Raw genomic sequence first — 27,223 nt, 5'->3', positions numbered from 1 at the left:
ACGTTTTACTTATTTATTTTTAATTTAAAATATTTTATTTTTGTCTTGTTCTTTCAAGACAGGGTCTCTCTGTGTAGCCCTGGCTGTCCTGGACTCACTGTGTAGGCCAGGCTGGCCTCAAACTCACAGAGATCCACCTGCCTCTGCCTCCAGAGTGCTGGGGTTAAAGGTGTGTGCCACCGCACCTGGCTTGTTTATTTTTATACCTATGGGGGTTTCCATGTGTGTATGTCCGCGCATGCCTGGTGCCTGCAGATGTCAGAAGGCATCCGACGCCCAGTAACTGGAGTTAGATAGAGACAGTTGTGAGCTGCCATGTGCGTGCTGGAAACCAAACCCAGGTCCTCTGGAAGAGCAGCCAGCGCGGCTGAGTCCTCTCTCCAGCCCCAAGCCTGGAGCTCCTTTGAAGGGCAGGCCCTAACCCTTAGAACGGAGCATCTTCTCTTTGGCACTGGGCAAACTCCAGACTTAGCCTCGCTCAGCTGCCCCCTCCGTCTGAGAGCTGGTTCACAGAGCCTCTGCCTGCCCCGAGTCCTCCCTCCTCTGGCGTGGAGTGCGCATGCTTGGCAGCTGTCACCAGGCCTCCTGTAAGGATAAGGCTCAAGGAAAAGATGGAGACTCATCACCTGGTGCAGAAGAGGCTATTGCTATTTACTATCAGCGGGCGCTGTCAGATGGGGGCAGGTCTCTGGGCTGCTCTCTGACTGGCTTCCCAGGCCAGGCCTCAGCTTCTTTACCTGAGAACAGGATCTGTTTAACCTTCAAATCCCAGTCCAGCAACTCAAATGCATATTGGAGAGTGGCCTTGGCCTCCTGCAATGTCTGGGACTCAGGGCAGACAAAGGAGAGACGTTGGGAGCACACAACCAAAACAGCTGAGAAGGCTGGTCCAAAGAGGCTGCCCCCTAGCCGGCCCTGGGAACTCTGACAGCTGTTTCAAAGCAGCCTCCGAGAAGGGCGGCCACCCTGGGCTGGGCCAGGGCGATGTGGCTGGTTTCTGCGCCTCCTGGTGGCCATTCCCGGTAGCGCAGGCCTGTGGAAACCCAACCTTCACCCCTAGCACAGAAGCGCAGAACTCAGCTCCACCCCTAACCCTGTTCACACCGGGATGTCGTATCCCGTCCCCCCCAATGCCTCCCAAAGACCACCTCAGACCAACAAGAGAAATGGACCCCGATTCAGCACCGCACACCCACACATTTATTCTCCACACTTCTGAAGCCACCTCATGTCACTTTGATATACACAGTATATATACCGGGCTGAACAAGATTGACACACGGTTCAGTTTTATGAGTATGTGAAAGTTCAAATGCGTGTGCTCAAAGTAGACCTTTGTGGCCCAGCTGAAAAGTCGCTTGTAATATGGGCAGCACACACTCAGGAAAACTGTGAGCAGTTACTGGTTTTGCCTTTTAAAGTAGCCTCACGTTTTTATGTGCTTAGTAGGGAAAAAAAAACCGCCATTAAATCAAATCAAATCCTATAGGCTGAGTCACTAGGAACAGCTCTGCAGCAGTGTAAGAATCCTATCAATGTATCGGCTAAGGGCGCACGTATACAGCAAACACGGGTCAAAGCAAAAGAATGGGTTTGGGTTTTTTTGTTTTCATTAAAAGGCAATTGTGGGCCACAGCACTGCCGATCCCTCCATGTAGACAGGCATCTCCCTAGCCGACTAATCCCAGGTGTGAATTACAAGCCTTTCCCACAGCTGTCCTGCTGACATTTCCCCAGCAACTCGAGAGAGTGACAGTGCCAGCCAGGCAGTGGTGGCGCACACCTCCAATCCCAGCACTTGGGATGCAGAGGCAGCTGACTCTCTTGAGTTCAAGGCCAGTCTGGTCTATGCAGCGGGTCCCAGGGTAGCCAGAGCTACACGGAGAAACCTGCTTAAGAAGAGTGCCGGCACTGCTTCCGTGCGGACGGGGCGGGGAAAGCAGGCGCTTGCTTTGCTGAGATCCAACCTACAGAGCCAACTTCCGTGGATCCAGCAGCGGGTCGGATCCTGACTGTAGCAGGGGCCCATGCACAAAAGCCACGAGTCAGGCACAAGGGAAGAACGGAGCCACTTTCTGGAATGAAGTGTCTATACTGCAGCAGCCTAAAATGCAACAGTCCCCTCTGCGACCACCTGCAATCCTCACAGAAGCACACAGGGACTGCAAACTGGGGATACTGCCCTCTTGCAGGGGAAGATGCTGAGGAGGGCAGGCAGGGACTTCCACTTTGACACAGGACTGCGTGGTCCAGGCCAGGCTGGCTGACCTGTGACAGTGGTGTGTGTCCCATAGGGCTGTGGTATTGACTGGATGAGGTAACACATGAAACCTGGCTCTTAAAGTGGATTTGTTGCTTTTAACATGGCTTTTGCAAAGGAGATATTCAGCATATATAGTATTTATTGGGTAGCTATTACTAAGAATTTAAGGCTGGGATCTTGTGTATTTGGGTAGTGGTGTCTAGTCTATAAAAGCCTCGTTTGCTCAGAACTTTCCCCAGGGTCAGTGGGGGTGACCCAGTGCTTAGGCAGAAGCCTCACTGACCCCTGGGAGTCGCAGAGCTATGGTTCTCGCTATGCATGAGCCCTGTTGACACATGTGACCTGGATGTAACAGGTGTGCGGTGTCCCTGAGTGTCCATGGTCAGTGAGGCATCTGAGACAGAGAGGGCTCTCAACCCCAGATGGCCCAGCTGTCTCCACCCCGTAAAAGGAAAGCCTGTTAGAATTCCTGGCAGGGTAAGGCTCTGTACCAAATCTAAAGCTTTCTGCCTAAGCGCTGGGTCGCTCCCACCCGGCTAACAGCCAACCAAGGCAGCACGTTCAGAAGCTCAAGATCTGTCAGCAACTGAACAGGACAGCACCTGGAAGGCTTTGTTTTCAACAGTGTAGCTTCGCTGGGCAGGCGGTGGTGGCACACGCCTTTAACCCCAGCACTCGGGAGGCAGAGGCAGGTGGGTCGCTGTGAGTTCGAGGCCAGCCTAGTCTACAAAGTGAGTCCAAGACAGTCAAGGCTACACAGAGAAATCCTGTCTCGAAAAACAAAAACAACAGTCAACAGTGCCGGTGATGGTGGACAGAGACGCTCCTACCTTGGGGCCAGTTCCCACCTGGCTGCGAACTCCTAAGAGTGAACGGAGGAACCGGGAGCCTGGGCTTCCCTGGACTGTCGTCCTCCAGGGAAGTGAGGCGTCCCTCCGCTGCATTCTGTGTCAGTGTTTTCTGTTTCCCTCCATTGATGGGTCAGTCTGGAAGGCTGTTCTAAGACAGCGCCCCCGTGAGCATCTACGTGGTGTGAAGCACGCATAGGAAGGGCCCACCCTCAGGGACTGCTTTGTTACCGCTTGTGGACGGATGGCCACGGGGTCAGGCCAAGAGTGTGCGCAGTGTCCACACACAGGGCAACACAATATCACAAAGCTTAAGAGAAAACAATGCATTTTTAGGCTAATTTTTTAATTACTTTAAATTTTTTTTAAAAAATATGTGCTTTGGATTAAAAGAGTTTTCTTCCTCCTCTGGCTTTCTCTTTTGCCACTTCAGAGTTCTCTCTCAGGAAGAGTGAACATTTGCCTACACAGTATACACAAAATTACACAGGTGTGTTACACAGGTCGAGATCAACGAAGCCACAAGGCTGAAAAGTTCATGTCCAGCGATGTTGCCAATATATTCATACCCAGACACTGTAGATTTGATTAAAAATAGAAAATTATAAGGAAGCCAAATCACAATGTAGATACTTTTAGAATCTATTTGTGAGTCCCGTGAGCTCCTAAAAAAACAAACAAACAAAACAAAAAAACAAAAAACAAAATGACACCTGGTGGCTTAACTAACACACAGTGCCAGTGGCAGCCACACAGCACAGAACTCTCCAACCCTGTGCTCTGGCTTTCCCCACCACTCACTAACGTTTGGGATGGTTTTCTCCTCCAAAAACTATCAAAATAGGGGTTGTCCCTCCTGAGCCAACACACACAGTTGTAGGTCACTGTTCCGAGAAGAAGCCCGAAGAGTGAACCCCAGGGTAGCTTCTTGAGGGCCACCAGATAATCCACGCTCAGGGTTAGGAGTGGGTCTTAGTCAGAAGCACACTTAGCTTCCCAGAGCACTACCACCTACTTAATGCCCGTCCAGGGATCGAGGCCCAGGATCTAATTGAGATGTCACAGGGGGTGCAGAGGAGTCATCAAGCCTCTCCAGGGGGTACACAGGGCCACATCTCCAGCGATGCACAGGGACAGGCTTGTCACAGCAAAGGCTGGTGACAGCAGGCGCCCCCATGTCTGTGGAGAAGTTCTAAAACCCCGGCACTTCCACTCCACTCTGCCCCACTGACAGGACCCTGAAGCCCTCGCATCTGCTCACGTCCATGTGCTTATGGCTCAATGATATTAGTTATTAATTTTAAGATATTCCAATAGATCCTGCAAATAAATATAAAACCAGAGCTGTATCCACATAGTCCCACCACCATAAAAGGTCTCTGTAAATTAAATAAACTTGGATTTCCTTAGCATTTTCTCAGCCTGTCTGCCTTCATTCTAAATGTTCAGTTTATATCCAAAATATACTTAAATATTCCAAAAGTATATCGAACCCAAGTTATCAAAAATGTAAACAAAATTTACCTAGCTTATATTTACGAACTGTATCTTCAAGCTTTTAATTTACCCTGTACTGACACTCTACAGGAAACTGACTGAAGTCACACTGAACCTGCAAACGGATCTCAGCTTTAAAGAATTTCCTTGACACCTGCCGATTACTAAAACCAGCATTATGGGATGTAGTGGTCTGCAGTTATCATTCGATTTAGGAGACCAAATATCGCCACCCTGACCATCAAAGATGCTCTGTGAGCCAGCTCCAGCCTTGGCTGCCCTGTCCCCGCGCAGCTGGCGGTCCTGCACAACGCTCCACACAGACCAAGACGGAACCAGCAGCTCTGGGTCCTCCATTGCACCTGCCAGGGTCTGTGACCTCAGCAGTGTCAAGGATGGAGATGTGAGGTGCAGTTGAGAAGCAGGAGTGGAAATGGACTGGCCTTCCAGGAAAAAAAAATCAAAGGCTCCATCCACGGCACGGTGCTGTGCTCACACTCCGTAGTCGGACTGCCTCTCCTGCAGCTGCCTGGTCAGGATCTGATACGAAGACAGAAAAGCCACCCCTACGTGAAAGAGGATTTGCCAGGTGTTTCTCAGCCCGTGCAGATACACATTGCCCAGGCAGATGAAGGCCAGCATCAGCAACACCTTCAGAGTCCTGGAGCGACTGTAGAACAGGTAGAGATGACACTGAAACGAGACCACATGACATCCAGTCGGAGAGATGCAGACCGCCTCAGGGCAGACGTAGCCGCAGGCAGCTGCATGTATTCGGTCATTACCTGACACCTGCATGCATGCACTAATTACCTGACACCTGCATGCACTCACTAATTACCTGACAGCTGCATGCACTCACTAATTACCTGACACCTGCATGCACTCATTAACTGAACTTGCTGCAGCAAAGCTGGGACCAGCTGCTGTCAACTACCGGATGAACGGGAGATTCAAGGACAATGACACAGGCGTCATGGGAGGAGGGGATGCTGGAGACACAGGCAGCTGTCCAGACTGGGGACGCAGAGAAGAGAGGGATGCAAAGGGGGACACCAGGTGGAGAGGCACTCCCAGGGCTGAGTGGCCTCTCTGTGGGGTCCTCCTCAGGGGCCGTGACAGCTGAGCGAGGTGTGGGGGAAAGCCATGCGTTCCTGCTGTGGTTTCCCCTGAGTCTCAGCCACACTGCGTGTCGCACAGTTCCTTCAGGCGCCCGCCTGCCATCTGCAAAAGCCCCAGTCAGGCCCTGCACCTACCTGCATAATGCAGGCCACAGAGGGAACGAAGAAAGCCAGGATGTTTCCAACTTCCTCCTGGGCAACCTGAAACAGATCAGGGCACATGGAGGGAAGGTTTGGCCGAAAGGAACCACTTGAGGCATAGATCTGCCCAGCCAGATCCAGGACTAACATGTGACCATTTTCCGTGATTTGACAGCCCTTACAAACTCCTGCCCCAGGGCTCCGTGATAAGTCCTCAACATGGAATGAGCTCCCGCGCCTGCACCCCTCAAAGTCTTTCTCCTCTGTTAATGTGAGGCTTCCTCTTGCCCCAGTGCTGTCCCCCCTCAGTGCTGTCACCCCCCAGTGCTGTCACCCCCCAGTGCTGTCACCCCCTCAGTGCTGTCACCCCCCCAGTGCTGTCACCCCCCAGTGCTGTCACCCCCTCAGTGCTGTCACCCCTAGTGCTGTCACCCCTAGTGCTGTCACCCCCTCAGTGCTGTCACCCCTCAGTGCTGTCACCCCCTCAGTGCTGTCACCCCCCAGTGCTGTCACCCCCTCAGTGCTGTCACCCCTAGTGCTGTCACCCCCTCAGTGCTGTCACCCCCCAGTGCTGTCACCCCCTCAGTGCTGTCACCCCCAGTGCTGTCACCCCCAGTGCTGTCACCCCCTCAGTGCTGTCACCCCTAGTGCTGTCACCCCCTCAGTGCTGTCACCCCCCAGTGCTGTCACCCCCTCAGTGCTGTCACCCCCTCAGTGCTGTCACCCCTAGTGCTGTCACCCCCCAGTGCTGTCACCCCCTCAGTGCTGTCACCCCCCAGTGCTGTCACCCCCCAGTGCTGTCACCCCCTCAGTGCTGTCACCCCCCAGTGCTGTCACCCCCCAGTGCTGTCACCCCCTCAGTGCTGTCACCCCCTCAGTGCTGTCACCCCCTCAGTGCTGTCACCCCCTCAGTGCTGTCACCCCCTCAGTGCTGTCACCCCCCAGTGCTGTCACCCCCCAGTGCTGTCACCCCCTCAGTGCTGTCACCCCTAGTGCTGTCACCCCCTCAGTGCTGTCACCCCCCAGTGCTGTCACCCCCAGTGCTGTCACCCCCTCAGTGCTGTCACCCCCCCAGTGCTGTCACCCCCTCAGTGCTGTCACCCCCTCAGTGCTGTCACCCCCCCAGTGCTGTCACCCCCCCAGTGCTGTCACCCCCTCAGTGCTGTCACCCCCTCAGTGCTGTCACCCCCCCAGTGCTGTCACCCCCTCAGTGCTGTCACCTCCCAGTGCTGTCACCCCCTCAGTGCTGTCACCCCCTCAGTGCTGTCACCCCCTAGTGCTGTCACCCCCTCAGTGCTGTCACCCCCTCAGTGCTGTCACCCCCCAGTGCTGTCACCCCTAGTGCTGTCACCCCCTCAGTGCTGTCACCCCCTCAGTGCTGTCACCCCCCAGTGCTGTCACCCCTAGTGCTGTCACCCCCTCAGTGCTGTCACCCCCCCAGTGCTGTCACCCCCTCAGTGCTGTCACCCCCCAGTGCTGTCACCCCCTCAGTGCTGTCACCCCCCAGTGCTGTCACCCCTCAGTGCTGTCATCCCCCAGTGCTGTCACCCCCCAGTGCTGTCACCCCCTCAGTGCTGTCACCCCCTCAGTGCTGCCCTTTCTCTGTGCCATGAGAACGGCAAGGCAGACTCTATCTTGACCCCCTTGCCTGCCAGGCACCAACTCTACTACAAGCAGCGGGCCAGGGCCTGATCCACGCCACACACTGCTCTAAGATGTGGTAACTGGCCTAACGTTATCACCGCTAGCGCTCTCCTGACAAGCTGATGATGCTCTTCAGAGGGGTCAGTCTACGTCAGCCTCCTGAGTGCAACACCCACAAACCACCACCCTTTACTCTCTAGACAGCACAACATTGTGGTGCACAACATGACTCTTTTCTTTTTATACTGCAAATTCAAACAATATACTCTGATCACAATTTACAGTCCCCTACCCACTCCCAGATCCTCCCTACCTACCCCCAACCACTCTAGGCTTTCTCTTCTCTCTTTTAAAAAAAGGCAAAAGAGAGAGAAGCACAGTAACACACACACACACAGAAACCATAACGTACAAGTGAAAGACTAGTAAGATTTTAAAAATAAAAAATAAAAAAGGCAATATGAGACAAAAAGAAAAAAAGAAACTACAAAAGCATTATGGCTCTATCTTTTTTTTTTTTAATTACCTGCTTGAAATACTTCCAAAAATATTTTTAAAGAAATTGAAAAAACCATTTGAATAGAAAGTTGCTTCACCATCTGAGGCCAACAAAAGGAACGTTCCTGCAGCCCAGGACGTGGCTCTTGACAGAGAAGAGGCTTCTGCGCCTCACAGATCACCCGCTGGGAGCACTTTCCCTAGGGCCTGACAGTGGGAGCACTTTCCCTAGGGCCTGACAGTGGGAGCACTTTCCCTGTGGCCTGACAGTGTGAGAATCACGCAGCCTGGGCTCCGAAGGGCACAGAGGCACCCAAAGCCCTCACATCACAGCTGTCCACTTAGCAACAACAAGCCAGAACTCCCCAGGCCGGTCACAAAAGGGACCCTTCCAGGGCTGGTCAGCCTCCTACCAAGAGTAACTTTTAGTTTTATTCTTTTATTATTTGTTTACTTTTTATGTAAATGAGTGCTCTATCTGCCTGTACACCTGCATGTCAGAAGAGGGCGTGGGATCCCGGTACAGATGGCTGTGAGCCACCACGTGGTTGCTGGGAGTTACACTCCCGACCCCTGGAAGAACAGACAGAGCTCTTATCCGCGGAGCCGTCTCTCCAGCCCTGCATTCAGCACACCACTCTAAGCTGCCCAGGCTCTTATGTAGCCAAAAACGAGCTTGATCTGCTCCTCCTGCCTCTATCCCTCCAGAGCCCGGAGTCAGAGGAGCACCACCACGTCCAGGGCCAGGACTCAGGGGAGCACCACCATGTCCAGGGCCAGGACTCAGGGGAGCACCACCATGTCCAGGGCCAGGACTCAGGGGAGCACCACCACGTCCAGGGCCGGGACTCAAGGGAGCACCACCACGTCCAGGGCCGGGACTCAGGGGAGCACCACCACATCCAGGGCCGGGACTCAGGGGAGCACCACCACATCCAGGGCCGGGACTCAGGGGAGCACCACCATGTCCAGGGCCAGGACTCAGGGGAGCACCACCATGTCCAGGGCCAGGACTCAGGGGAGCACCACCACGTCCAGGGCCGGGACTCAAGGGAGCACCACCACGTCCAGGGCCAGGACTCAAGGGAGCACCACCACGTCCAATTTATGGCTTAAAATTTCAAAATTGTTGTATTTGAATTTTTAGCATTCATAAAACCTACCTGTGCTGGGCAGTGGTGGCACATACCTTTGATCCCAGCACTGGGGAGGTAAAGACAGGTAGATCTCTATGAGTTCAAGGCTAACCTGGTCTACAGAGTGAATTCCAGAACAGCCAGAGCTACATAGAGAAACCTGGCCGAGGAAAACAAACAAACACACAAAAAACCTAACAATCTGATAAATAGAACGTTTCCCATCATCAGCTCTGTCACTCGTCTTTCAGTTGTAAAGAAGGGCTGCGGGAGAAGCTCCAGGGTAAAGGGCCCATGCCAGGGTGTTCATAAGGTCCTGGGTTCAATCCCCACCACCACCACAAACAAATAAATCCGGAATCATGGGTCACCTGTAAAGAATGTTCTGCGAGGTGAACTCCACGGATGAGGTTCAGCGCAGCGCACATGATGTTGAGGACAAGGGAGAGGATTCCCAGGGCTGTCACTGGCTCCATTCGGAGATTCGGAGCTTCACAACAAAAAGAGGGAGAGAAGTGTCTTGTGAGAACTGCCTCCATGACAGAAAGGCGGGCAAGGACACTCACTAGCCCTCTGCTAACAGGCCCACGACACCTCACACAGAACCACAAACACCAACAGTTATAAAGCAGCATAAGTTAGCAGGGCAAGCCAGAATGAATGGATCTCAGAAATGGAGATAAACTCCTTTAAAAAAAAAACACACAAAGTTGCAATTTTTATTTTAACTAGGGGCGACTTGCTCCCAGAGGGAGGTGTCCAGAGACACCTGTGATTGTCAGCAGGAGAGAGACGAGTGTCGTGGCACTGTTAAGCATCCCTCAGGACACAGGGTGCAGCTGCAGAGTCACCCGCTACTGCATGAGGAGAGGTCAGGCTGAGATGCCGGGGACGGGATCAAGACTCTAGAAGTATCTCCACCATTCGCCTCCATCCTCAGTTTGTAAACTGCTCCTCTCTCTTCCCAATAAGGACGCTCACTGGTCGGTGCCATGTGGGCATCCAGAGACACCCCCAGCAGGCAGTGTTTAAGTTCTAAAATACCCAGGAAGAGACGGCATTTCACCTAGAAGTCACAGCTGTGGCCAGGGCCATCATGGGAACAGGAGGCTCATGGACCTGTCCAGCCTGTCCTCTGTCCTCCCGTCCATCCTCCTGCTGGGTTCCTTCCTAAGCATCCTTTCTGATCCTGGCATTTCCCTGCACATTAACACGCACACGCGTGCCCAGCTAACGCCTACTGTTAGTGTGTTAGTTCCCACAGTGCAATTCAAGTCCCTGTTAGGACAGAGCATGCTACCTTCACGGACTCTAGCCTTGGGACAGTAAGGTGAGGCAAACCACAGTGAAATGTCCTAGGTGAGCAACGTGGCACTTTCAGGATTTGCTCCTCTTGTCTAAGTGTTTAAAAAAACAAAACATATGTCACAAAGGTGTGCCTGTGCTCATGCATGACAAGGGAGACGCTTGGGCTCAATTACCCAGTCTCCTCCTCCCAAGGCCCAGTGTCCCCCAACATGAACTGGAACAGCCTGCTGACTGACTGGCAGGCCAGCCAACCTGGGGACGTGCTAGCTTAAACACATTAAGTCAAAACAAAACATTTCTAATATGCCACCTAAATTTAAGCCGTAAGTTTAGTACAGTTTTAAAAATTAGACTGTTATGATGTAGACAGCTCTTCAGGAGATGCACATGGCCTGTGGGCAGAGGTCAGAGGGCAACTGGAGGAGTCTCCTCCTATCGTGTGTTCTCCAGGGATGAAACCCAGGTGCTCAGGCATGGAGGCAAGCCACGTCACACAGAATCACATCACACAGAGCCATGTCACACAACCACGTCACAGAGCCATGTCACGAAGAACCACATCACACAGAGCCGTGTCACTGGTCCTCATTGCAGAATTGTTAGATGCTGCACAAACACTTTCCCTACGGCCTTCCTCCAACAAAAGGGTCGGGCCTTCCAGAGCAGGCTTCCAGTGTCTCAGGAACACGAGGAGCCAAGGAGGAGCAGCACAGCCCAACGAGGGGCTCCCAACAACACAGTAATTCTCAAACATGTCAACATGTAAACTTCACCTTGAACAACCTGCCAAGTCGGTCTGGATAGCACCAGTTTGCTCCCCTGAGCTACTATCACTTGAGTAAGGTTCCACTTTGTTCTATATAACAAACATCTGGAAACAGGGTCCATCCATAGTCTCCCCAACGCACTTGACATGCCACCACCAAACCAGCCCATTCCTGGTGGCCACACATCCCTGCATCCTCACCAGAGAGCGGCAGGCACTTACCAGGCTCCGAGGGCACTGGGGCGTGGCCGTTCAGCACGCCGTTTGCCACATCTGTGCCCTCCAGGGACAGAACTGCTGGAGGCTGTAACTCAAGCTCCTGTTGAATCTTTTCTACGCCACTCTTCATCTGGGAGGAGCTCATATGGTTAAAATGCCACTTTGTTTTCTGAATGACACTGTCTGCAGAAAGAGAGAGGCCCAAGCCGAGCATCATCAGAACGGTGCATACGGGAAGCGAAGCCCGTTGCTTAGCAACCAGTAAGTCAGCTAGATTCTGAACAGAGTCAGTTACAGCTGGGTCGTCAGGTGACTGCTGTGTACTAACAGGAGTCTGATCCACTTCTTCAAAGCAGAATAATTCAAGTGTGGCTGCAGAGAAGAGGATCAACTCGGGGGGGCAGGGGGGGCCTGAGTCGGCAGGAGGCACTGGACCTGACACCTCAGACCGTTTCTAAGCTTGAGAATGGTAACGGGCTATTATTCCTGGTTGTCTTGTATCAAACGCTTTTTTTAAAAAAATCACAAATAAATATGACTGTGTGGTACAGGCCGGGAAGGCGTGTGTGGACGGTGTGCTGGTTGTGCCTGCCAACTTGACAGGAGCTAGTCGCCTGGGAAGAAGGGGCTTTACAGCTGAGAGGTGACTCACTGTCTCCACTTACAGTGGATGTGGGGGGGACACAGCCCACTGTGGTCAGTGCCGCCGCTGGGGAGGGAGCCCTGAGCTGCGGAAGAGAGCAGACTGTACAAGCGGTGGAGAGCTAGCCCGTGAGCAGCGTTCTGCCAAGGTCTCCACTTCCGCTCTTGCTCCAGGCTCCTGCCTTGAGCCCCCTCCGTGGTTGGCTACGTATGTACCCTATAAGGCACGGTGTTTGCCGCAGTGGCGATCGCAAGCCAACTAGGACAGAAGTGTCAGCTTTGACCCTCTTAGTTAGGTTACCGTTAAGCCACTCCAACAACACATCTCAGCACGGTTTTATTTTGCTTTATTAAGTCAAGGGCTTGTGCACTCCAGGCTGGCCTCAAACTTGCTCTGGAGCCAAGGATGGCCTTGAATTCCAGATGTGCCCACCTGCTAGGATCACACCACACCGCCATGCCCGGCCTCACGAGTTTTTGAAGAGGAACCTCAAAGCCCAACCACACATGGCTCCAACATCACTGTTCTCTGACCCACTGTACTCCCACACACCATGGAGCCCCCCACACACCATGGAGCCCCATGGGTGGCGCTGGAGAAGGTCCCCTGCCAGACCCAGCTCTCTGCTTTGCAGGGAAGGCACATACAGCGATGAGGGGGAAAGAGCACAGCCTCACCCTTCTCCAAACCAACCGATGCCAAGGGAGCGACAGCTGTGGCCTGCTTGGAGACAGCCACCACCACCCTGACCGGAAGAGGAAGCCCAGGGCAGCCGCTTCACAAAAGCTTCCCAGAGCACCCCAGATCTGCCACAGTGAGGCCTGCCCCTGAGGACACCCAGGTGCTTGCGGCTCCTAGCGACTGCCGATAGCCAGGCTGGAGGCCCCGAGGGTCAGCATTGACTCTGGCAGTCCTAGCCAGATGGCGTCCATGCTGGCTTCATACCCAACAGCCTATACCAAACACTGCCGGACCCCTGCCCTAGGCCATCCCAGACACCGAGTACCCATTGCCCACCCCTCTGGCTCCCTAGAGCAGCGGTTCTCAACCTTCCTAGTGCTGCGACCCCGATGGTCTTAGGCAAAGGGCTGTTCCGCGGTCACCCCCCTCCCCCACCAAGGGGCTGAGGCACTGCCCTACAGCTCAAGATGACACACTTTTAGCCCAAGCCGAGCACACCCCGTGATGACCAGGCTGTGTTCTGTAGACTTGGGACCACAAAGGCCCACCTGGCTGAGCCTGGGACAGAAATATCTTCTTCCGAAGCCTTGCCAACCTGCTCAGGGAAGCACCAACATTTTCCCATTTCTCCCCTGTTACATCCGGAAGCTTTGACAAAATGCAGGAAAAAATACTGTAGAAATGTGAGAGCACCACAGAAGTGGGAAACATTGCCTCTCTCCGCGGAAGAGCGCCCTGAGTTGTTCTGCCCAGAGCTGCTGTCGACAGAACTCCCCACAAGTGTAAGACAGTGGACACTTCAGGGTGCTGGGCACACCCTGCCTTGGGCAAAGCATCTGCGCACAGATAACAGCCCCGACTCATGCGGCTCAGCTCTGGTCTATACGGGCTGCGGTTTGCTGACCCCAGCATCAGGGGCCTGTGGGGAACAGCCCACACAGGCTTCTTTCCTCCTCCACATCTCCACAGGGGAGGTGTCTGGAGACACGGAAAGCCACTGTGGTTAACTGCTATGAAATCAATGGCATGTGGTCACACCTCCCTTGGTCTCCCTGGACGGCTAAAGCCAAACCTAAACTTCAGTTTTTATACACATAACATTTGAGAAAAGCAAAGCATGAATAGCTACGAACCGAACTCAAGAAAAGCATAGGGCCGGGAGGCCAGGCCGATGCAGGCGGTGTCGTAGGAAGCTACGAAGTCCCACCACAGCGTCTCCAGGAAGCAGAAGACCATGGCTGCTGGGCACTGGTGCAAGCAGATAGCCATGCAGGCCACGTCCCCCGACGATAAAAAGCTGAAAGAGAAAGAAAGTGCCGTCTGAAGTGCCAGGAAACAGACCAGGCGTTCCCAACTCACCTTTGTCGCTGTTCTTTGCATTTTTATTTTCTTTGCTTTAAAGATAAGATCTCTCTACGTAACTCAGGCTGGCTCCAAATCATGTAGCCCAGGCTGGCCTTAACTGACAATCCTACTGCCTCAGCCTCCTGAGTGCTAGGATTACAGGCGTAGACTTGGTGCACACATACATATACATGCAGGCAAAGCACCCATACACGTAAAAATAAATCTAAATTAACTTTTTTTTTTTTTTAAAGGAAAGACCAAGGCTGATAGGATAGCTCAGCTGCCAAGGCTGAAGACCCCAAGTTAATTCCCCAGAATGCACATTGAAAAGCTGGATGTCAGCTGGGCGGGGTGGCACATGCCTGTGATCCCAGCACTGCGGAGGCACAGACAGGCAGATCTCTATGAGTTCAAGGCCAGGATAGTCAGGGCTACACAGAGAGACCCTGTCTCAAAAAACCAAAAAAAAAAGAAAAAAGAAAAACAAAAAGAAAAGAAAAGAAAGAAAAACTGGATGTGGTAGCATGCACCTGCAACCCAAGGACTCCCAGGGCAAATAGGAGATGAAGGCAGAATTGCTCAGAGTCTCACAGGGCTCGCTAGCCTGACACCCAGTGCAGCAGAAACAACAAGCTACCTCTCAGCAAGGCGGAGGACAGAACCAGGTCCCAAACGTTGACATCAGACCTCCCTGTACATGCTGTGGTGTTCGAATAACCACATTTATGTGTGCACATATGTGCGTGTATGCACACATTTTCTAGTGTGTGCACACGTATTCTACTGTGCACAAGGGTCTAGCACAAGAGGCACTGGGGTCTAGCCTCGGCAGCATAAAACAAACAGAACAAGAAAAAGCAACAGAGGAGAATGTTTTATAGTCCTGATTTGATTGTGATGTTGTGGATTCCTCCCCCCCCCCAGGAAAAGGGTATCCTGCACAACCAGATTCTCTGAGCTTGGTGTAGAAGGTGTGCTGAGGGTGGCGTACACCTTTAATCCCAGCACTTGGGAGGCAGAGGCAAGTGGATCCCTGTGAGTTCGAGACCAGCCTGGTATATAGTGCGAGGCCAGGACAGCCAGCGCTACACAGAGAGACCCTGTTTCCTGTCTCGAAAAACCAAAAAAACAAAAAAGAGTCAGCAACTCAGAAAGGGAGTCTTCCCCAGGAGGTGGAGCTCAGGACTGCAGCCACCACTGTGCCTGCCTGGCAGGACCCTTCGGCCTTCCACCCAGCACGACTGGCACCCTCTTTGCTTTCATGATTCTGAGACCAAACGGCCCTAAAATGACCCCAACTTCTTGGGCCAGTTATATGAATTACAAAAAAGGGGAACACAAGGGACTTGGTAAACGAAGACCTAAGTAAACTCTATTTAAAAGCCTGCCTTGGCCCTGGGGGTTTCTTGCTTCAAGTCTCAGCACAAGGAAGATGGCGCAGCAGACCTGGGGTCCAGCTGGCTGCCCTCAAATCCCGGCTCCGCCACTGGAGCCTTGGTTAAGTCGCTTGACCTCAATTCCTCGCTGTAAAACACGTGAGCCGGCCTGACCCACCTGACCCCGCATGTGCCCCGTAAGCCACTGGCAGCACAGGAAAGCCGTCAGGGTAGAGAGGAGTCACAGCCTCTAGCACTATCACTGGCACCCACGCTACCACGGGTCTCCCCCTGTTGTAGTAATCACTAATCTGTTTCTCACTTGAAGTTCTTTGAACAAGAGACCTGCCCTTAGCCCTTTTCATTCCCCTGTCCCTGTCCTGTAAATAGAAAAGCTGGGCTGGGGTCCAGGCTCAGCCGGTAGAGAGCATGCATAAACCCAGTGTGGTGTCACGTGCCTGTAACCCCAGCACCAGGGAAGAGGAGGCAGGAGGATTAGAAGTTCAAGGCCATCCTTGGCTACAGTCCAAGTGGCTTAGGGAGCTCTGTGTCTGGGCTCTTCCACTCCTTTTCCACCACTGGCTTTTAATAGCTTCTTCCCTCCACTGTACCTAAGTGAAAAATAAAACGGGCGAAGTGCTGCCTAGTGGGGAGCCAGGTCTCCCCACAGTCACAGGTGTTCTATGACAACAGATGAGTCAACAGTGCTGAATGGATGCTCTGAAGATGGATCCCCACTCCCTCCCTAATCTGTTGTGAGCGCACACAACCTTTACCTGCTGGCCGGGACCAAACCTTCCTTTAACCCACTGCCTTCGACATTCTGGTAAAAGCACCCGAGTCGCGCTGACGTCCCGGAGAGGTGTCCACTTACTACGTATGGAAGTGACGGCTTTCAGCAGAGCCTCGGCCTGGATGCTGGGCCAGCCTCAGGGCTAAGGTCTTGAGCTGCCTCCTGCATTCCAGGAACTCCTGGGCGTGGTAAAAGTCAGTGGAGGCTGAGAGGGGCAGGCCATCCCTCACCCGTACTATGCTGGCAAAGAGAATCATGGACATGGTCCGCAAGAGGAGTCATGAGGACACCTGAGGAGAGCAAGGACGCCTTGTCAGTGAGGCCAGGCGGTGGTGTCAGACACCCCGCTGTCAGAAGTGCACATCGCCTCCCCTCTGCCCCTGTGGCTCTCTCCGCTTTGTTTTCCTCCCTCTTTCACTTGCAGCCTTCTCTCTACTGAAGACTCCCTCCCAGGAACTAAGCCAATGGGGCTGAGGGACAAAGGGACAGAGCAGGAGGGGAGGCCAGCAGGGCTCAGAAGCAATGGCAGCAGCAGCAGCAGCAGCAGCAGGTAGCAGGTTGCAGAGTTCAAGACCCCAAAGGGACAGGAAGTGCCAACACTGTGGCAGGTGTGTGTCAGGTTACCCAAGGAAGGCGTGTTGAGCAGTTCAACCGCCACACACACCAAAAAAGGAGGGGCGTGGGGGAGTCTGGGCACTGCAGTGGCGGTGACAGTGACAGGCGGAAGGCCGCTACGGCTCTGAGAGAGCACATCCTCCAGGATTTCTGTCATCTGACACAAAGCCAGCCCCTACAGATGGCTGAAGGGAGTCAGTTAGCAAATCACATTATGGTAAGATATTAAATATTTGGTCGCGCTACGTGAACACATTAAGAAATAGCTCTGGGCCTCGTAGTGCCTTTGGCAGATTAGAAAAAGGTGGCTCTGAGGGAGGAAGGAGACCTGTGTCAGCAAAGCCGCGGAGCCCAGCAGGGGCTTGGTCTCCCCGCAGACTCCCTTGCACAGGTCACACCTACACATCTTGTAGGATTCTGCCCTGCAGACAGAGTTACCCAGGCGGCCAGGTCTTTCCCTGCTGCGTGTCCCTGTCCCTGTTGGTGATCCCGTCTGTTGGGCCCTCTGTTTAGTGGGATTAGTGGGCACACTAGCGGCGCTGCCCCTGGGAGACAGCCTTACTCTAACCCCGTCCCTGGCTTCACTCAACCTGCGTCCTTCTCAGAGAACTCACTCACTGCTCACCCACCCGCATGCACAGAAGATCTCGAACCCCTTATGCCAAAGCCTTCCTGCCCTCTGTCAGATATAACCACTCCTTCTCATCCCAGACGGCACCACAAGTTTAGCCCTAAAGTTGCTGGGAACAAAAGTCAGGCCTCAAGTTCCCTGCAGCCGCTGCAGGGCCAGGCCGACCACCAGAGGGCACTGTAGGCTCTGTAACCTCACAACGGCCGATGCTGTGACTGACCCCAGGGAGGAAGTGCGCTGGGCGCCGAGGTCAAAATCTGCCACACTTCTGTGTTTGCAATACTGATTTAAAAAAAAAAAAAAAAACAAAACATTTTTTAAAAGTCCTGACTGAGAGAGCAAGAACTCAAGATCAGTTTGAGAACAGAACAGGGCCAGAGGTTCAAACTCCAAACAAGGGCCTTACAAGGTCAGTATGGCCTCACACGGCGCGAGGAAAGAAGAATAAAAAAGACAATGGGGGGGGGGAAATATATATATATATATATATATATATATATGACAATGGAACAAAAATATACCTGAAGAGTTAAGCCACGCCCACGCCCAGTGCAAACACCTACCGTATGTCAACTGCCCACTGAGACTGCAGGACTGAAAGGGTGCTGTTTCCAAGCGACAGAAATCCTAAGAACCTGTTTGGCCACTATCAGAGGGACCCTGAAGACCTCAACTGCACCCATAAGACTTTTTACTGACCAAACCTGCTTTTCCTCACCCAGGTAACTAAAAGTGGTAGCTGCTTACAGCTCTGCCCAGTGGTGTGAGAACTACCAAGACTTCAAATCCTTCGAAATACCTTCCATGCTTGAATGAAGGCGGCATTACGGATGTGTCAATGCCCTCGTCGCGCCTGCCTAAGAGGCCGAGGGCGTCACACCCACCGAGGAAGCCTGCAGGCTGGGGGAGGGGGGCTGGGGGAGGGCTGGGAGGGGGGGCTGGTGCAGTCAGTGGTTGCGGTGCAGTCCCATCTAGTGTGCACGAAGCCCTCAGTGCTGAAGCAAGCACGCAACCACAGCTCGGAAACGCGAATAGGAGTCTTTAACACTGGGAGGGCTGACCTTTGGGGGGATCTGTGTTTGGGAGCTTGGGACCTGAGCTACCATGACTCAATCTGTTTGTGAGTAAGAGGGGAGCCGTGTGTCCTCCCTGTGCCCCTGCCCCCCACCCCCTGGTCCCCCACCCCCAGCCCCCCCACCCCCCACCCTATGCCCCCCCAGAGGCTGAGAGAGGAGGATGCTGAGTTCAAAGCCGGCTTGGGCTACAAAGTGAGACCCCGCCTCCAAAACACAGATTAGAAAAGAGGCAGCAAGGGGAGGTGTGGCTGCTCTGGCCCTGGAAGCACAGGGTAGGGCTTTTCTAGCCCTACTGAGTGCAGATAAAACCCTGAACCTCTGTTATAAAGCAATCTTCAGAGGCTTATATAGCACGTCTTAATCCGGTTCCTTCACCCTAAATTCTCTTTAGTGTATTTGCAACTGTCATACATCACAGATTTCCCTGCTCCATCCACAGACTTTGAAGCCACTCTTTTTGTTTGTTTGTTTGTTTGTTTGTTTGTTTGTTTTGAGACAGGGTTTCTCTGTGTAGCCTTGGCTGTCCTAGACTCACTCTGTAGACCAGGCTGGCCTCGAACTCACAGTGATCCGCCTGCCTCTACCTCCCGAGTGCTGGGATTACAGGCGTGCGCCACCACGCCCGGCTCAAGCCACTCTTTTACTGTCATTTTCCCCCCACTTTTACTATTTAGCTCCCCCATCCCCCCAACCTAAGGACATAGGGGGAGGGGCAAAATACAAATTTAAACGAACAAAACTAGCTGAATTCTGTGGAGTCCAAGTACAGGAGCCCACCACAGGCACGCTGCTGAGGAAAGCATTCTGAGGGGACAGTGAGCCTGGTTCCCAACTCCGGATCCTGCAGGCTCCAAGTTGCTTGGGGATGGGTGTACCCGCCGGTGGTTCTGTGTGTGACACAATCTAGAGAGGGAGGAGCCTCAGTTGAGGGAAGGAAAAAAAAAGCCTCCATGAGATCCAGCTGTGAGGCATTTCCTCAATTAGTGATCAAAGTGGGAGGGCCCAGCCCATTGTGGGTGGTGCCACCCCTAAGCTGGTGGTCCTGGGTTCTATAAGGAAGCAGGCTGAGCAAGCCATGAGGAAGCAAGCCTGTAAGCAGCACCCTCCATGGCCTCTCCCTCAGCTCCTGCCTCCAGGTTCCTGCTTTCCTTGAATTCCTGCCTTGACTTCCGCCAGTAATGAACTATGACCTGGAAGTGCAAGGCCCCGAATCAATCCTTTTCCTCCCCAACTAGCTTCTTGTTCATGATGTTCGTCGCAGCAATAGAAACCCTGACTAAGACCAATGGGTCCGGGAGGGAGACCGAGGTTAACTGTGTCATCTTTAAGAGCTGTAAACAGAAGGAAGCTGAAGTAGACAGGGCGTGTGCAATATCGCAGCGGCCCCTCCACACTTGATCTCAGCAACTCAACCCGCCTGCTGTACTTGTGGGTATCGCTCCTGCGGAGTCAACCAACCTCAGACGGAAAGCACGAAAAACAAAAACAAAAGCCGCACCTGCAACTGACCGCGTACAGGCTTGCCCTCGCTGCCCAGACAATAGCATGCAGCAAGCACATCCACAGCGCACTGTGTAGACGGGATAGTCAACGCAGATGTCATCGGAGGCTCACAGGAGCATGTGCACAGACTACCCACAAACACGATGCCCGTGTGTGCAGTGGGCTGAGCCCAGTCTGCCAAGCAGGCAGAGAGTCTGGGACCTCCATGTGGATAAGGCTACCAAGTGCCCAGAGCTTCCTACCATCCAATGCACAGGCAAGGAAACTGCTCCTGTAATCTCAGACCCCCATGTGCCTTCCATGGTGTGTGACCTCTGGACCAAACCTTTGGGCCCCAGCTAAGTAGCATGTTCAAGGCCAGTTTAGGCTACATGACACCCTGTCTGAAAAGGAGTGCTGGAGTTACAGCTCAGTGGCACACACGTTTAATCCCAGCACTCGGGAGGAAGGGGCAGGTGGGTCTCCAGGCCAGCCCGCTCTACACAGTTAAGTTTCAGAACAGCCAGGGCTACAGAGTGAGGCCCTGTCTCTAAAACAAAATAAACCCACTTCCCCTTACTGTGATGTGAGGACTAGACAAACTCCATTTTGTGTTAAACCGGGCCAAGGGCTGAACCAGATTCCAGGAAAAACCACTAAGTAGTCTAAACAGAAAAATTTCCCTGGTGTATTACACTCTAAAGTCAGCTGTCTTGTCTGGCCACACACTGTGTCTACCTCTGCCACCTCAGTGCTGGGATTACCGAACCATCTCAGCCCGGCTTGCTCTGAAATTCTTTATGGGACCTCAAGATGTCGTTTCTGTTGTCTGTAAATTTAAGTGTTCTCTCCGGGGGGCCGTCTACAATCGCCTTCCCCCAGAAAGCTGCTGTGCGGCTGAACCTTGCACATCCTCGTTAGAGCAAAGCTGCGCGTTTTCATTTCCCTAAGGCACTCCACGCAAAGAAACTCTTGGCGTAGACTTTTACAGGCGCTTGCCCTACCCATTGGTTCTGCGCTGTGTGTTGCCTTTGTTTTTCTGATCTTGTCACCAGCTACATCAACGGAGTTGGACATGGAGGACACACACACCTGTGATCCCAAAACTTGGGGGGCGGCAGTGGGGGTGAGGGAGAAGGATTCTGAGCTCAAGGCCAAACTCCAGTTATATAGGACAACGTCTCACAAAACCACAAGCTGTACCAACTCCTTTCATCAATGGCAACTCTTCCTTCCGTGGCTTGGACTTTCTGCAAGCCTGACGCCGCCCTGCTCTGTAGGTTCTTTGTCCCGGCGTTATTCAAGTCCAGGAAAGTTAGTGCAGAGGTGACCAGGCCTTGAAGAAACCAAGTCCGCAGGCTAAGGGAAGTTTGCGCTCAAAAAGGAGCCACTGCCAGGACTAGAGAGCTCCGTCGGAAAAGGGCACACCGCCCCGCCCTCCCGGGACACGCCCCGGCCCCGCCCCGGGCAGTGGGCGCAGCGGCAGCGCATCCCCGCAGATCCGCGGCGCGCGGGGGCACCCGGCCTCGGCGGAGTCCCACGGGCCTCGAGCTGCAGCCCGATGGCCTGGGCCGCGACCCTGCCTCCCCACGCCCGCCTGGCCCGCCAGCCTCACCTCGCCCCGCGGCCGACCTCCGCCTCGGCCACCGCAGCCCACCCGGCGGCGGGGTGCAGGTCACCCGCGGACGGGCTGCGGGCGGTGGGATGCGGCGCGCGTGCGCACACCCTGAGCTCCCCATTCGCTGCTGCTAGGCGACGTTCACACCCAAACAGACCAATCGTGGGGCGTTTCTGCGGTCCAGCCGTTCAGACACCCGAATTGCGTGAGCCTTAAAGGGCTGGCACCCTCCCGCTCCCCGCCGCCCGCGTCTCGTCCCCTGGGCTGGGAGGTCCACGCGCGAGTCTCACCTCGAGCGGTGTGAAGAGGCTCCGACGTCCCCTCGGTGCCTGGCCAGGAGCGGACAGGGCTGTTCTCCGGAGGCGTCCAGGCCCCTCGTGACTGGAATGGCACTCCCTGGGCGTGCGTTCTTGCAGGCTACGCAGCTGGGCTGGAGGCCCGAGATAGAGGATCCGAAGAGCACAGCCTCTTGCCAGCCTGGAGGAGGTGCCAAAGTCCGGTCCGCCGAGCGACACACCCTCGCGGTTAGGTTGGAGGGAGATCTGGCAGCAAAGATAGGCCCTTACTGTTTTTGACAAGTGCTGAGTACGCGAGGAACTCCTGGCAGAGAAAACGAGTCAAGAGAAGAGGGCAGGGTCTAAGCACCAGGCAGGAAGGCCGGTGTCTGTCTAAACACGAATCACGTTTTCTAAAGAGAATTTAAAGGAGCATTTAGCTTCCTCAAATCGCAGCCCATCGGGCAACGGAGAGTTGGTGTGTTTCAGAGACATTGGCTTGTGCAGAGTACTTCGCGAGGCTGAGGATGTAGCTCCGTTGATAGAACACTTGAACTACAAAAACAGGGGTCAGCCTTGTCTTCTCTTCTCCGTGCGTCAGAACTCCAAGCTCCCCGGCCTTTTGATCTTGGAACGTTCATCAGTGACTCCCACTCCCTGGGATCTCAGGGCCTTAGCTTCTCACTAAAGCTACACCAGCAGTTTCGCTGATTTTTCATTTTTATTTCTTGAGACGGGGCCTTATGTATCCCAAGCTGACCTCGAACTCACTCTGCAGCCGACTGTGACTCGGAAGTTGATCCTCCTGCCTCCGTTTCTTGGGTGCTGGGATTACCGACATGTGGCTCCATGACCAGTTTATGTGGCACTGGAGCTCAACCCCAGGGTCTCCTGCCTTCTAGACAAGAGCAGTGCCCACTAAGCTACAGCCCCAGTCCCAGTGTCCCTGATTCTAAGGCCAAGGCAAGTCAGGAAAGCCCAGAACTGCCTCGCCTGGTTCCCTAGTGTGTAGGCTTCTCAGCCTCCGTCAGCACATGGCATAGACACGTCAAACAGACAGAGACAGCCTGCTACTTGTGCCTCTATGGAGAAGCCTGCTGCAGCTGCCGACATAGCATGGCAGCTGGATAGCCAGGCTGTGGTTCCCCGGAGAGACCTGAGCTGAGTGAAGACTTACTTCTAAGTGGTATTTCTCCTGTGGGTGGAAATGGAAGCAGGGTTTATATAACCACAGACAAATTACAAAACGAACACAGGATCGCCTTCGGGCAGTTACTGTGTCTTGCCATAGTCCCCTCCTATACTGAGTCAGGGCTGGTCCGTAACAAGCCTCAGCAAGGCTGGGTCATAACATTCACAAAGGAGAAAACCTGGTAGATACAGGAGTATCTGACGCCCCTGTCCACTGTGTGCCCTGCCTAGGCAGAGAAAATCTGCTGCTAGACCTATAAAATTCGATGTTTAGGCAATGTACTGGCTCACACCTGTGTTGGCAGAATTAAGGAGGCCTACCACAGGAGTAAAATCATGAGTTTGAAGCTAGCCTAGGTGAAATTGTGAATTGTAGGCCAGCTTGACTATAGTTTGAGACCCCATTTCAAAAAAAAAAAAAGAAAGAAAGAAAGAAAGAAAGAAAAAAGAAAAATCAGTGGGGCTAGAGAATTGGCCTGGGAGTGTAGAGCACTTGCTACCCTTGCAGAGGACCTTGCCTTGACTCCCTGTACTGGCAGCAGCTCACAACCATCTGTAACTCCAGAAGGATTTGACACCCTCTCCTGACGTCCACCGGCACCAGACAGGCAAGTGTAGGTGTTGCTTTTTAAAGTCTACTTTATTTGGAGTTCCTTAATGCCTGTTCCTCCCTTCCAACCTCCGACCCTAGGTAGGAGAGAAAGAAGGTTAGAAGAGAAAGGGGGCGCAGACCTCTTTAGACGTAGTTCCGGCTGGTTAGGGTCACCGGATTCGTTGGGAAAATACCAATCTCTGTCGTCAGGATACCCAGCAGCCCAGCAGCAGCAAACGGCAAACGCAGCAGGAGGAACCTTCTGCATCCTCCATCCGTCTCCTCAAAGCCCCTGCCTCTCTCTGGGCTCTGATATTTATACTCTCCCAAAGTCCTCAGAATTCCACTAACTCCAGCTGGCAAAGACCACATCCCTTTCCAAACCTCACGAGGCTGTTATCAGCTGTGGGTAAACTAAGGCAGTCCTATATCACACAATTGGGATTAAAACAAAAAATATACTTTTAATTAATTTATTTATTTTATGTACGAGAGTGTTCTGTTTTCTTGCACACCAGAAGAGGGAATCAGATTCCATTACAGATGGGTTGTGAGCCACCATATGGGTGCTGGGAATTGAACTCAGGAACTCTGCAAGAGCAGCCAGTCCAGTGCTCTTAACTGCTGAGCCATCTCTCTCCAGCACCCCCAAAAACATATGTACATAACATAACTGAGTTTTTAAAGAAACCAAAACTTGTTCCACAGGCATGTGCTGCAATACATGTATGCAGACTAAACATTCATACATATAAGTAAATCTTTAAAAAATTTGTTTTAAAAAGCAAAAGTAGGGCCAGGCTGGGGTGGCTCACGCCTTTAATCCCAGCACTTGGGAGGCAGAGGTAGGCGGATCTCTGAGTTGGAGGCCAGCCTGGTCTACAAAACGAGTCCAGGACAGCCAGGGATGTTACACAGAGAAACCCTGTCTTGAAAAAACCAAATAATAATAATAATAATATTAATAATAATAATAATAATAATAATAATAAAATATAAAAATAAATAAATAAATAAATAAATAAATAAAAGCAAAATTAAGAAACTCCAGGTTGGGATGTGGCTCTTGTGGCTCCTGTGGGGAGTGTTTATGGAGCACAAGCATGAAGTTGTGGCTTCTGCCTCCAGCACTACAGGCACAGGTGTAATCTCAGCACTCAGAAGGTACAGACAGGAGAGTTAGAAGTGCAAAGTCATCCTTTGTGAGACACTATCTCAAAACCAAAGTACACGAACAAAATATAAGGTCTTTTTAAATGTTGCTGGAGCCTTGGGAATATTAGTGTTTGAGATGTGAGTGATTTAGATAGAACGTGCCCTCGCCTTCTGACTGGCACACCTGGTGGGTCTCAGGCACTAGAACTCAATGGGAAATGGGTAAGGTCCCTGACCACTCATGACCAATGTCACCTTCAGAGACTTCCCGTTCCAAACCTCCTCAGCTGTCCACACCCCATAATCCCTACATCTCCACAGACAACTTCCACATCCGGCTATTTGTAACTTTAGACATTTGCTCTCTGTCCTCCCCTCCGGATCGTTTGCTTACCCCGCTTCCCCCCCCCCCCCCCCACACACTCTTCTGGGGAAATTCTAGCCCAGTGGCCCTCTGTTTTGTTCTATTCATTTATTCCTTTCTGTGTTCGCTTCCTTCCCCATAAGTTGGGAGTGCAGGGGTGCTCACATCTCCCAGCTCTCTCTGTGGTGTGCTGACACGCTCGCGCCTTCTGTCCCATCGACCATCAGTCGCCTGCTGGACCGTACGTGCTAATGCCGCGGGAATCCGTGCCACGCACAATGCCAGCTTCAGCCAGGCTGGTGACACCATCCAGCAGACACCAAGTCAGCTCTCTGTCCAGTCCCCCATCTCCAAATCCCCCTCAGGCCACACCCCCATCTCCAAATCCCCTCAGGCCACACCCCCATCTTGAAATCCCCCTCAGGCCACACCCCCATCTCCAAATCCCCCTCAGGCCACACCCCCATCTTGAAATCCCCCTCAGGCCACACCCCCATCTCCCATTCTTTAGGTCGCTTGTTTTTGCCCTTCTGGAAGCTTCCTTCCTTGAAGAGCAAGTGACCATAAAGGTGATGATGTGTGGGGCTGCTGGATGTGTGTCGGCTAGTCTTCCTCCAGCTTCCCCCACGTTGCCTTCCGTTCGGCCCATCCTCCTGGATAACGTGGTCAGTGTTTGGATACTCCACACCTCACCTTTCCCACCACATCTGAGCACGTTGCAATTCTGATTTCTGCCTATCGTATCAAAGACCTAGTCTGACCTTACTCGTCCTTTCAGCACTGGTCACTCTCTGTTTTCCCTTACGTCCTGTCCCCTCACAGCTCCCTTCTCCTTCCACGCGTTCTGTGTCTTCTTCTCCTCTGCCTGCAGGAAGCTGTCACACGCTCCTTAGGCAGGCTAACCCTGTACACCATCCAGATCAGTCTGCTAAAGTGATGTTCCTCACAGCTCTCTCCCTCCAGACCTATTCATGGTTCCAGACCCAACAGCCAGCCATGAGGTTCAGTATTTTCACATGGGATGACCTCAGACTACATTTCTGTTGCCTTCAGTCTGGCTCCCCGACACCTGTTCCCCACCTCCATAAATGCGTTGCACCTCTCTCGGATGCCAAACCTGGAACTCCCGAGCACCATCCGCCCAGCCTTCCTGCATCATGCTCCCACTCAGTCCCTGAGGCCTACCAAGTCTGCTGCCTCAAATGCACGTTACTCTCACAGCAGTATCCGTTTCCTCTGGGGTGCACACCCGTGGCCACCTTCTACCTGCTCTTCCCACCCAGCTGCCCTTCCTGCCTTTCATCGCACTGCTGCCAGGGAAGTTCGCAGGCGCACCTCACACTTTACCACTCTTCTGCCTAACAACACGCGTGGTTCCCAGGAGGAAGTTCAGAGTCGTGTTCTGTGAGGCTCTTCCCTGCACCGGCCCCTCTTCCACACCACCTCCTGTGAAGATCGTTCCTCTACTGTCTAAACTGGAATTGTTGAGGGCAGAGTGCTACTGAGCAAGGTCTCCACCCTGCGCTTGGCGGCTCCGTGGCTCCTCTTCTGCCCATCCTCCCTTCTGTGGAATCCCTGGGAGATTTGAGTCTCGGAAGGGAATTTGAGAAGCAAGGAGCTCTGAGTCCTGACCCCACCTCAAGCAGATCATCCCAACTTCTCTCACTGGACCCCCATGCTTGTGAAAGAGGTAGAAGACGGTGCTTTATAAGCCTGGATAGGGGCAGGCAAACCTGCTCTAGGGCAGGGGAACCCCCCCCCCCGCAAATTCTAGGGAGGTCCTCAAAATCTCCCCCTTAAATGAAGTTCTAAAGTCACATCGCCCTGGCTCAGAGTGTGATGGTCATTGCTGGCCAATAGGACTTGAGAAAAATGCATTAATGGAGAAAATAGCACTTTATATGGGTAGCAACAAGCAATCAATATGATTTCATAACACGCTT

The 27,223-nt window shown here is 53.1% G+C and overlaps 1 protein-coding gene across 4 annotated transcripts; it reads right to left on the bottom strand.

Annotated features, from left to right (window-relative positions):
• Window positions 1–3,440: 3,440 nt before the first annotated feature.
• Window positions 3,441–24,189, bottom strand: SEC22C (SEC22 homolog C, vesicle trafficking protein). Of its 4 annotated transcripts, none has more exons than XM_084753404.1 (7): window positions 21,994–24,189; window positions 16,363–16,571; window positions 13,899–14,062; window positions 11,445–11,624; window positions 9,520–9,638; window positions 5,865–5,930; window positions 3,441–5,301 (listed from the first exon to the last, which is right to left on the bottom strand). In XM_084753404.1, the coding sequence occupies exons 2-7, from the start codon at window positions 16,542–16,544 to the stop codon at window positions 5,101–5,103; spliced, it is 912 nt and encodes a 303-aa protein (XP_084609530.1). In that variant the 5' UTR covers window positions 16,545–16,571; window positions 21,994–24,189; the 3' UTR covers window positions 3,441–5,100. The 4 variants fall into 4 exon arrangements, with proteins under 4 accessions (XP_084609530.1, XP_084609529.1, XP_084609532.1 ...); XM_084753403.1 differs by lacking the exon at window positions 21,994–24,189 and adding an exon at window positions 21,701–21,835; XM_084753406.1 differs by lacking the exon at window positions 21,994–24,189 and adding an exon at window positions 21,701–21,835 and having other exon boundaries at window positions 3,441–5,148.
• Window positions 24,190–27,223: the final 3,034 nt, after the last annotated feature.

The sequence above is a fragment of the Acomys minous genome, assembly GCF_964271855.1.
Source record: "Acomys minous genome assembly, chromosome: 13".
Lineage (NCBI taxonomy): Eukaryota > Metazoa > Chordata > Mammalia > Rodentia > Muridae > Acomys > Acomys minous.
This window is presented reverse-complemented; position numbering and strand designations above follow the sequence as displayed.